The sequence below is a fragment of the Tupaia chinensis genome, unplaced genomic scaffold (assembly GCF_000334495.1).
Source record: "Tupaia chinensis unplaced genomic scaffold, TupChi_1.0 Scaffold148065_1, whole genome shotgun sequence".
Classification (NCBI taxonomy): domain Eukaryota; kingdom Metazoa; phylum Chordata; class Mammalia; order Scandentia; family Tupaiidae; genus Tupaia; species Tupaia belangeri.
In genome coordinates this window covers 448,843-460,578 of record NW_006207915.1, presented here as the reverse complement: position 1 = coordinate 460,578, position 11,736 = coordinate 448,843, and the positions used below count along the sequence as shown (strand labels likewise).

At 49.7% G+C, this 11,736-nt stretch overlaps 2 protein-coding genes across 2 annotated transcripts in view; one reads left to right on the top strand and one right to left on the bottom strand.

The window, feature by feature from the left end:
* Positions 1-10,029, bottom strand: part of CXCR6 (C-X-C motif chemokine receptor 6) — an 11,915-nt gene extending 1,886 nt beyond the window's left edge. Inside the window, exons 1-2 of the mRNA XM_027768948.1 lie at positions 9,764-10,029; positions 1-567 (exon numbers count right to left, since the gene is read on the bottom strand). Coding sequence (XP_027624749.1) covers positions 1-546 — 546 coding nt within the window. The 5' untranslated portion in view covers positions 547-567; positions 9,764-10,029. The remainder of the gene's footprint in view (positions 568-9,763) is intronic.
* The window catches only part of FYCO1 (FYVE and coiled-coil domain autophagy adaptor 1), a 71,442-nt gene that overhangs the window by 54,923 nt on the left and 4,783 nt on the right, over positions 1-11,736 (top strand). Inside the window, exon 17 of the mRNA XM_006170127.3 lies at positions 10,369-10,464. Within this exon, the coding sequence (XP_006170189.1) occupies positions 10,369-10,464 (96 nt within the window). The remainder of the gene's footprint in view (positions 1-10,368; positions 10,465-11,736) is intronic.

Below are 11,736 nucleotides of genomic sequence, written 5' to 3'. Positions count from 1 at the left end.
GTGGTAGCCACAGACGAGCCTGTCGAGAGCAGAGACGCTGCCGTAGATGACCTGCGGCAGGGAGACCAGCAGGGAGGTCACCCATGTGAGCACGCAGATGACCTTGCCCCGGGCCAGCCGCTTGGCCTGCTGGTTGTAGGCCTTGGTGGCCTGCACCACTGCCATGAAGCGGTCCACGGTGATGCAGGTGAGGGTAAGCATGGACGTGTAGAAGTTGATGGTGTAGACGCCCAGCAGGAGCTTGCACATGGCCTGGCCAAAGACCCACTCGTGGAGGACCGCGTGGACCCAGAAGGGCAGCGTGCAGACAAACAGCAGGTCGGCCAGGGGCAGGTTCATCAGGAACACGTCGGTCAGGCTCTTGAGTTTCTGGTAGAAGACGTAGATGACCAGCACCAGGGCGTTCCCGACCAGCCCGCAGACGAACACCACCAGGTACATGCAGGGCAGGAAGAGCTTGCGGAACTGCAGGAAGCGCTGGTGCTCCTGTCTGCTCTCGCTGGAAGCGTTCGAGAACACCCCGTCTTCGTAGTTGTAGTCTTCCATGATGCCTGTTCCCAGCAGGACCTGCGAGTCAAAACCCAGGAGTGCTTTCAGGGCTGCGGTGGCTCCCGGTCTGCCCACTGTCCCACTGACCACCAAGCCCACCCGTGGTGCGCTCTGGCTGGCCCATAGAGGGAGCCCACCCTGAGGAAGGATGGCCCAGACAGGACGGAGGACTCTTCATTAGCCCTAAAACTCCTAAAATCCCAGGCCCCCTGTGGAGGGAGGTTAAGGTGGCTGCATCCCATATGGCCAACTGCGGTTCAAGTCCTGGTCCCGGCATCTAGAAAATCGTGCTGGTTTTGTGTGTGCGTGCGCGCGCTCGTGCACACCTAAAATCCCAATAAGGACATGGAGGAGAAGGGATTGTGGTATAGCCATCCCCGGGGGTGATTTCATCATTTCTCACATTCCCTCTCTCCGTCTGTCTCTCAGGTGAGCACACCCTATAGCAAAACTAAAAACAAGACAGCCTCTCAGGGCCTCACCTGTCTAGGAGACAGCTCGTGACTGAACCGCATGCACACTTCATGAACGGTTGCTCAGTTGTGGGGAAGGCAGTGTCCCCCAGCACTTCTAAGGCCTCACGGCAGCTGCCCCCAGCTCATCCCCTTCTCTGTTCATCATGAGCATCAAGCAAGCACCCTTCCAGGGGGACCTCGGCAGACCCTCAGCTGCGGAGATTTTTTTTTTTTTTTTTGAGGGCGTGTGCGCTTGGCAGACAGACAGAGAGAGACAGAGAGACAGAAAGCGAGAAATCACCCCCCCAGGAGGGTTGGCCACACCGCAATCCCTTCTTCTCCATTCTCCTTTCAGGATCTTGGGAACGCACGCAAACGTGCCCAGCATGTCCAAGACTCAAACCGTGGTTGACTACATGGGAGTCCAGCGACAGAGCCGTTACGCTGCTGGTCCCAGCTGCGGAGATTTTAAAAGGTGGCTGAAGGGGGCAGTCGCACAGCTGGGCCCGTGTCTGCCCAGCACTGGCCGGGCCACTTCCTGACCAGGGACCGGGCAGTTGTCGTCATGCCCCCCCACGTCCCCCTGTATCACGCCACGGCTCATGACTTTCCACCTGCAGAGCCTCACTTCCCGAAGACCTCTTGATCTCCGCAGATCTCCTGAAATATGGATTTCCAGCCCCTCTTCCAGGAAGACGTGGCTGGGCAAGACCCAGTCGAGGATACCCACCCTTTTCTCTCAAGAAATGAAGAAATACTGCATTTGAACAGCAACAGAGATTTCCCCAGCAGGGACTCGGCTTAGATCCTGTGATAGACGCCTCGGGCTTAGGGGGTCTTTAACAAATGGAAGACCTGATGGGACCGATGGGACGAGGCCCCGAGGTGGACTGCCAGAGGAAGGCTTGTAGCAGGGCCCCGATGTCTGCCTTTCTTGCCCAGGGGTCCGAGGCAACACCCCAGACGGTCACAGGGGACGAAGCCTGTGCTGTGGGAGCAGGGGCAGCTGCGACATCGGCTGGGCACACCGGGCTGGCCTGGCGCCGACCCGCAGATGCTCCACCGCTGGCTCGGGCTCACCCTGGCAGCCCCTCAGAATGTTCTAAGAGAGCAGGTGTTTGGGCAGGATCTCTGCGCGGTTTAGGGAAGTCAGGACCCTCTCTGGACCGGGTAGTGCAGTGGAAGGCGCGGCCATCTCTCTTTTCCCATGCACTCAGAGGCTCTTCTTCCTGGTGTGTGCCCGTCCCCACCTGTGCTGGGACCCATGCACCTTCCTCCCCACAAGGCCAAGGAAGGGCCTTGCCTTTAGGGTAAGACCACGCGGTGCACAGGCCCTGCCCCCAGACCACAGAACATTAGATCTCACAGCTGATAGGTCAGCCAGCTGGTGCCGGCCCACAGGCTTTCCGGGCTGCTAGGCTAAGTAGGTCACTGTGTTCCTGCTTCACGTAGGGACAGGAACACTTTTTTTCATCACTTAAAACACAGACAGGCAGGGACCAGCAGTTGGTATATGTCGCTGGACTCCCATGTAGTCAACAGCAGTTCGAATCCCGGACCTGGTGGCTTAAATCACACCAGGCACATGTGCGTGCGTGCCCAAGGTCCCAGAGGAGAATGGAGGAGAAGGGATTGCAGCGTGGCTATCCCCCCTGGGGGTGATTTCTCGCTTTCTGTCTTTCTGGTGAGCTCACGCACCCTGTAGGAAAAACCTCTTCAAGAAATAAATAAATAAATAATAAAAATAAATAGAAAACAAACCATAGACAGGCAGCTTCGCTCCGCTAAGCGTAGTGCCCAGCTGTCCATGAGTACTTACCCAGTTCCTGCCTGTCCGTTTTGTGAACGCTCCTTTTCCAGCTTTTGCTGGGCCCTTACCCTGGCGTCCTACACTTGCTCAAAGCACCTGTACGGATCCGGTTGTAGTCTTGGGTAAACGTTGATACTTTATTAACATACTGGGAATGGGCGGTTCGGTGCAGAGTATTACAGGTCACCGTCCCTCGTAGAAGAAGTTTAAAACATATTGTTATATTGTCTTCGCTAAATTTGAAACCCTACTCCTCCTAACTGCCCTAAGATACAGTCCCCGGTCACCAGCCCTCGCCTAGCGCCATGGAGACCATTACGATGCATTGTGTTTAGGCAGGGATGGAACATACCCTTAGGGATGATTACCCTACTCAGCAAGAAGGAAGAGGGCATCCAGACAGCCAGATTTATCAGAGCTTATTAAGCTGGCATATGGGGAGACTCATACCTCTTAAAACCTTGCAGCCCCGTGTGAAAGGAGAAGGGAGCAGGACCAGCAGATGGTGTAATGGCTACGTCGCTGGACTCCCATGTAGTCGACCATGGTTCGAGTCCCGGACCCAGTGGCTTAAACTAATGCCAGGCGCGTGTGCATGTGTGCCTAAGATCCGGAGAGGAGAATGGAGGAGAAGGGATTGCGGCGTGGTCATCCCCCCTCAGGGGTGATTTCTCGCTTTCTGTCTGTCTCTCTGGTGAGTGCACGTGCCCTATAGCAAAAACCCCTCCAAAAAAAAAAAAAAAAAGAAAGCAAAAGCCTCTCCAAAAAAAAAAAAAAAGTAATAATAAGGGAGCTTATATAGGCCAAAATTTCACAATCTTTTAGCAAAGACAGTAGGAATGTCAATCACTCTGTTTGCTCTAGGCAAAAGGAGAAAGTGAGTTTCCCATATAGAGCGGCGTTCAACGTGGAGGTCGGCTTCGTTCCCCATTCTCCTTTACGGACGCCAAATCATTGATTTCTCGGTCTCAGCTAGAGGGCAGGGCAAGAAGTTCACCGAATGTAAAGTCCAGTGTAACGGACTTGGGCTCATGTCACGGTCTCCCGTTGCCGGGCCGTTGTTCACGCGCAGGAGTGTCTGGTCGGACTGGCTTGGGCCCATTTTCCTGGTGGGCAGCCAGCCACTAGCTTCAGTGCTTGCAGGAGGTCCAAGACAATGCAAGCAGTTTACAGAAGCAGCATGACATTTGGCTAGGTACTTAGGGAAATAACCAAATTTCTTGCAAAACAGAAATCATACTCTTTTCCCTTTTTGAGTCTCAAGTATCTGTTAAGGAGAGTCGCCCTGGTGGGGCAGTGCTGGTGTATTTGGCTCTAGGGCCAGAGGTAATTAGCATTTAATATTTAACAACTTTCGTCTCGAAGGAGAGGGATCAGGTAAGAAAACTGAGTCAACTAGCCGAAAGTCAAAATTACAGGCACGGTCAATAGAGGACTTAACGGGCATGGGCCAAGAAGCCTACTACCAGAGGCCCCTGTAACCGCCCATGAGTCAGCAGCAGCCTGCTCTTTCTCTGCCCCTCTGTTCTAAGTTGTCCTACACCGAGAAGTGAACCTGAGTTTCAATAGATCCTGCAAGGAGCGCCCGAGTACTGCCGGGAGGGCCCGAGTACTGCCGGGACGGCCAAGCCCAGTTTACAGGTTTTACAAGGCATCTACCTTGTCGCCTATGCAAAAGGCCTAGCCGGAGAGTGCAGTCTTAGGTAAACTCTTATTTTTTCTAGCTAGACCTCTTGATCATTTAACTAAGGGGAGAGTCCAGTGGGAAGAGGCCTGACTGAAAGAAACAGAAGGAGCACACGGAGGCCAGGGGCTGGGGGAGAAGGCGGCCTGGAGCTCTAGCCTCCACGCGTTTTCTATCTGCCGTCCCAGATACACGTAATCTTTAATAACCACCCATTCTTACCTTTTCTTCCTCCACCTTGGGAGATTTGATGTCATTAGAGGAGCTATTCAGCTTGTAAAATAGGATTTCATGCATCTATATTGATCGCAAGTTTTGGTTTTGGGCAGCCCTAACTTTTAGCACACCCCAGCAGCTTATGAACATGTACAAACAATAACAAAATTTGTTTAGCAACTTTTTCAATGTAGAACTCAACAATCTTATTAATAGACCCTCTCACTATTTTTGATAAAATGTAAAGACCTCTAATAGGAATAGCTAAAGCATGTTAGCTTAACAACAAGAATTATGAGGAGGACTCAGAGGGAACCAGGCAATAATGTTTCCATGAGTCCACGTTTAACATTGGATTTATCTCCCTTTATACCGATTTTACCTCTTTAACTCAGGTGCATTGCATTGGCTACTTAAAATCCAATTTTGTTAAACATTTTCTTATTTTTCTTTGGTTAATTTTGGCTTAACAGTTTAGAAAAACAATCAGTTTACATAGAAAATGAAGATTTTACCCAGTTAAGTGACCAGATTGTTTAGAACCCTGTCTTGTAAGGGCACATTCTCTTTCCATCCTCCTTGTGAATTTCCCAAAGGAATTAACATTAGGATTATAGCCATAGTCAATGCTCTGACAAAAATGCAAATTACTGACAAAGTAAGTGGCTATATATACCAGTTTAACATAATAGCCCACCATTAATTCCTGGGAATCTCAAATTATTTTAGAACACAATGCATATATAGACATAGAAGTACATAACATATTTATACATAGACCTCAAATATAATGCCAAGAAAATTAGAATTACGTAATTTGACAATCCTTTCCATTTTTATCTAACACATAAAGAATACTCCTGATTGGTTTAACATCTCCCTTTTTTTTTTTTTTGAGAGGTTTTTGCTATAGGGTGCGTGCGCTTGCCAGACAGACAGAGAGAGACATAGAGACAGAAAGCTAGAAATCACCCCCCAGGGAGGATGGTCACGCCGCAATCCCTTCTCCTCCATTCTCCTCTCGGGATCTTGGGCATGCACGCACACGCGCCCGGTGTGAGTTTTAAGCCACCAGGTCAGGGATGCGAACCGCGGTTGACTACATGGGAGTCCAGCGACATAGCCATTACGCTAACTGCTGGTTCCCAATATCTCCCCTTTGGATGTCTCAGGGACCCTCTGCAAACATCCAAGAGTTACTTTGAGGTCAAAGATCCTCTGTTGGCACTAAGACTAAAGCCAGAAAAAGCTAGTCATGAATTCATTTCCCTGTTAGATGTCCACTATGTAAAATGCAACACACAACACATACATTCTAGCTGTTTCATTTAATCAACTATATTAAGATAAACATGATATCGCTTGATTAATTAAAAACCTGGACAAAATCTATGTTGGAGATTGTGAAGACTTTCACTTATTAATCTCTTTCTTGACATTTGAAGCCAGCTCATTCAATAAAGTTATATGAACTTGAAAAATACTTACACTAATTTGTGTAAGTGCTCTTTTATAAACCAAATTGAATAGAATTCTTTAAGGCCTTTTTTCACACAGACATACAACATATAGTATGTAACAGGACATAATACATGTATGGATGCACACATGCATCAGGATTATAAGAGCCAATTTCCCTGGGGTTACTTTGACACTAATACTCTTTAGAGTAACCCCCTTTATTGAAAATTTTAATTATACACTCAAGGATGGTGAGTTTTAACTTTTTGGTTGCCTATACTTCTAGAGTTTTTACAGCACGAATATTCCTGATATGCCTACCCCTTTCAAGAGGCCCTCTGTTTTTACGTGGAGAGTTTGCTGCCGTAATTACAACTTGCCACCAATGTCTCACTGAAAGGCTTAAGCATGCATTCTAAGAGAGTTCTAAAGGACCTGTTCCAGCCTTCCAGGGTTTCTAAAAAGGCAAGCATGCTCTTTGGTCAGGATGTCCCCTGGGGCTCTCGGGACATCTTGCCCCCACCCATACCTCTTATGGTCACAAGGCAATTCCCAGCGGGTGACTGTAGGGATCACCAGTTCTTAAGAACCCCTTGATATGCGAGGTCAATAATCCATCACTCAGTATCCTCAACCAAGCAATATTTCCCAGGAGGATATGGAGGAAATAACTAAAGCAACGGTAAAAACAAAAGAAACCAGCACCAGCAGTTGGCGTAATGTCTATGTCTCTGGACTCCCATGTGGTGGACCGTGGTTTGAGTCCTGGACCTGGTGGCTTATACTCACTCCAGAAGCGTGTACATGCGTGCCCAAGATCCCGAGAGGAGAATGGAGGAGAAGGGATTGCGGTGTGGCCATTCCCCTTGGGGGCTGATTTCTCGCTTTCTGTCTCTCTGTCTTTATGGCAAGCGCACACACCCTATAGCAAAAATCTCTTAAAGAAAAAAAAAACATACAAAACAATCTCAAATACCCAGGGACTCAAACCCTGTCAGAGACTCAGACCCTGATTACCCACAAACCGCCTAAGGGCTAAGAGGGGAATTGAATCCATTATCATCTAGCCCCCAGATTCCAGCACGTCTGGTGGAATATAAGTAGGGGTCCTATAACCATGTGCAGTCAGCCTTGCATCCAGCTGCCTGAGGAGGGACTCAAACCCCCGACCCAGCAGGTCAGATTTCAGGCTTTCTTTTGCCAACCCTGTACTCACCAGGTTGTCTCCCAAAGAGCAGGACAGGAACACCCAAAGAAATGCCCCCAGAGGTCTTACACTAGAACTCCACAAACTTTTTGGAGGAGCAGTCAGCGTCTCTTGCCAGCTGTCCACAATCCGAAGAGGTAGTTCTGGGGACCCAGGAAATCCTAGGGGGCGCCTCCCCTGGAGCACTCTCTGGATAGTTGGCAGCCCGAACAAGTGAGGCTGCTCTCTCTAGGATGTCTCACCCCAATACCGGGTAGGTACTGATCTCGCTGGGGCCTCCAAATGCTATAGTGTACTCAGCGAGGAGTAAGAGGGCACCCAGACATAGCCAGTTTATTGGAGTTTATTGATTAAGCCGGTGGCATGGGGGGACTCATGTCTCTGAAAACCCCGCAGCCCCGTGTGAAAGGAGAAGGGAGCTTATATAGGCCAAAATTTCAGTCTTTTCCGGGATGACATGACTCACAAGGACAAGGTGTGGTGGGCTTGGAAGGGTAGGGGGCAGTGCAGAAGCAGAGCAAGCAGGTTAATCATCCCTGAGGCAGGGTTCCGTCCCTGCATAAACACAAGGGAATCTCAGTGGTCTTCGTGGCTCAGGGCAAGGTCTGGTGACTGGTGATTGTTTCTGAAGGCATCTAGGGTCGGGAATTTCCGGTTATTTAGCAAAGACAGTAGGAATGTTAATCACTCTGTTTACTCTAGGCAAAAGGAGAAAGTAAGTTTCTGATATAGAGAGGCGTTCAACATGGAGGTCTGCTTCACTATAATTTGCATCCTATGTCACTTCTAAAAATAAAAAAAGAAAGGACTATATACCACTTTGGAAATAGTGTAAAAGTCAAGTCATAAATGAATGACGAAGCAAATTGTATTTCAAACATAAAATAGGGTATGGCCAAAATGTTTAGAGCATACTCAGGAGGCGCTGTCTATTTCAATTGCTGGAACAGTAGGAACCAAGGGAAATATGCAAAGCAGGTCGGGGCTATTACTGCTCCAGTGAGCAGATGACGAGAAGGAGTAAAACTCATGATGATTAATCTTTGTTTTGATCATTACCTCCTTTAAGAATCTCATAAAGCTGCAGACCTTCCCTTGGAATGCACTCACTCCTTGGGGCTCCTGAACCCCTTCAGTCTCTCTGCATGTGTGTCATGGGCCCTTGCTTAAGAATCCATGACTCCGATTTGGACTATATTTTAAAAATATAGACAAATGACCACATTTGGAGCCAGCAGGTGGCATAGTGGTTTAGATGCCTGGAAACCCACAGGAATAGCCATGGTTCAAGTCCTGGACCCAGTGGCTTGCTTTCTCACTTTCCTTCTCTCTCTGGTCAAGTTAAAATAATAATAATAACAAATAAATCATTCTTGAGGGAAATAAAGAAAGAAAAATGACCGCATTTATCAGCAGTTGGCATCTGACTAGTGGCGTCATGGGAACCTTCTTCCCTTCTCTCCTTGATCCTTATCTCCCGTGACCGCACAGCTGAGCACATTTTCTAAGTGCACGGGGGTGGGGATGAGGGCGGGGGCTGTGGATTATAGAATAAATGTAAAGTAAACACACATAGACATACCAGGATGATCTCTGCTTCTCTGACAGAGGCAGCTGTGGCCCAAACCACCCCAGGCTTATTCTTTTAAAGGGTAGAAAATAGGGGGAGGGAAAATGGAATGCAAAGCAGTTGTTTTCAGATGTTAATCGACTGAAGATGTGAAGATACCTGATTGCCACATAGTTCTATGTAAGTTTTTCTAATCTTCTTGGGCAAATTCTGATGAACACTCATAACTTCCTTTAAACTGCCCTACAGTTTCTCAGACACAGGCAGCTTGCATATTCACATGCTAATGGCATTCATAGCCTTGCAGATTGAACTGCCCACGGAACCCCATTCCAGCTTGTGTCTAAGTCACATGTTTGCTCAGAATGACTGCCCTTTACACTTAACTCTATTTCCAAAGTTTCTACAGTGGTTTACTAATTTATACCGAAAAAAGAAAGCGATGATCTGAGATAACAATCTGTCTCCTAAAAAGCAAAAGAAATGGCAAGAGAGAGAGAGATCAATCTGTGAACAAATGCAGATGTGGCTATGCTGTCCCCTACCCCCAGCTCTCTGGTGAGTGATTTCTCTGTCAACCGCCAGACTGGCAGCTGAGAAGCTCACAAGGTTCTGGAACCGTGGCCGGTAGTTTTCGCGTTTGCGTTTCTCAAATGTAATCCACAAGGCGACAAATAATAGCGGTGGAGTTGGAGTGGAGAGCAGTTGAGCTCCATCCCCTGGGCATTTTACACCGCACCCCCCTGCCCGGCGGTACCATTGGAGCCTTCCCTGCCTCCTCTTAAACATAGAGAGCAAGACAAGGACTCACCAGCAGAGACGCTCTGTCGCCTTGTTCCAGAGATGAGCTCGTTGGCAAGTAAGGTCTGCCTCGACCTGTGATGTGGTCCCTCGTTTCCGCTGAACATTTTTAAGAGCCCTTGGCTGGTTACTGAGGGAACCACCCCCCTTCCTGCTGCTTGGTGCGCATAATCACCCACAAATCCGACCATCAAAGATAGGAAGCATGGGGGCCAGCTGATAGTGTAGTGGTTATGTCACTGGACTCCCACATGGCAGACCGTGGTTCGAGTCCCAGACCAGGTGGCATCAACATCACTCTGGGTGTATGTGCCCAAGATCCCAGGAGGAGAGTGGAGAAGGGACTGTGAACATCCCCCGCAGGGGGCAATTTCTTACTTTCCCTAAAACTGTCACTGTCTGTCGCTCTCTGGCGAGTGCATGTGCCCTATGGCAAAAACCTTTTAAAAAAAAGGTCCGAAGCAAAGACTCGATACTCACTCCCCGGTCATCCCTGTTCGGGGCTTCTCTGTTGGGACCTGAGAGGGCTTTCGTGTTTAAACTAACGGCAGCAACCCGTAGCTTTTTGTGTGTGCTGATAACTGAACAACTATATTCTTCTCTGTGGCATTCCAGGGACACTACGTCAAACTCACTAACCCCCGAGGACACCGAAGACGGGCCCGTGGGACAGGATGCTGAAATCTGCTTGCTGAAGTCCGGAGAGCTGATGTGAGTCACCTCTGGGCATGGTGCAGGGAGGGCCCAGAGCAGGACGCCTCGGAGCCTTCCCCCGGCCCAGCAGACACTTAGTTTTTTTCTTTTTTCTTTTGGGGGTATAACTGATATACATTAGACTCCTTTCCTACTGTGCAGTGTCTGGGCTCCACCACGCAATGCAGTGTGGCCGTAAGCCACGCACAGGGCAGTCCTGCCACTCGGGCGCGTCCAGGGCCCCTCGGAGTCATCCCACCTGAACCCCACGTTCTTTTTTGTAAATAACCTAATTGTTAGAGCAACACATTTATGTTGTAGATTAGGAAAACAGAGGCCAGCCCAGGTCGTCCCAGTCCAGAGTGAAGGACTGCAGTTCTGGGAGCCACACGGCTGACCATGGCTCAGGTCCCTGGGGTTGACCTGGAAAATGCCAGGCGTCTGCACAGGTGCCCCGATCCTGACGGAGGAGAGGGCTAGGGAAGGGGCGCGGTGTGACGAGACCCGCCAGGGCACTTTCTCTCTCTTTCTCCTTCTCCCCGTGAGTCACGTACTGTTACTCATTTTAAAAGAAGAAAAATAGAAAAATAGATTTAGAAAAGCCACACAGCCTCCCGTCTCCTTAAGACACACATAGCAATTTTTTGGCATAAACAGACATCCCAGAGCTAGCTGCACCCTGAAAGTCCCGCCAGGGCACGAGCTCTTTCTTGCGGTGCCCTTGCTTTCTGTGGGTCACCCCTGGCTGCCTGGCAGACTGGGCCACCCCGGACTCGCACCGCTGCCCTGGGTGCTCAGAACACACCAGCTCACAGAGCAGAGACCCCGCCTCCATGGAGCTGCTAGAAGTGACTTCATCCTGTTTATTGGGAAAAGGCTCCCCCTGGTGGCCATGTGGGGAGTCGACTGCAGGAGCCGGCCCAGGTGAGGGAGGGCAGGAGGCCGTTGTGGGGTTCTGCCCCTTGGCCAGCTGTTGGCAGGAGCAAGGTCAGATTCTGGATCTACTTTGATTTTTTACAAGTTAATCTGTTTATTCTATAAGGAGAAGAGACAGAGAGACAGAGAAGCAGCCCTGGCAGGTCTTCACACACGATCCACCCCCAGCTCAGCTAGCCAGGGTCATGGGCACACACGTGTGCACCCAGCATGTACAGGGAGACCCCTGTGTGGGCGGGGGTCACTAAGTCAGAATCCCAGGGCAGGGACCAAGTGTCCAGGGGGCAGCCGGGGTTGAGAACCGCTGGTGTTTGGGTTAGGGTTCAGCCAGGCCGCCCGTCTGTGTTCCGCCGC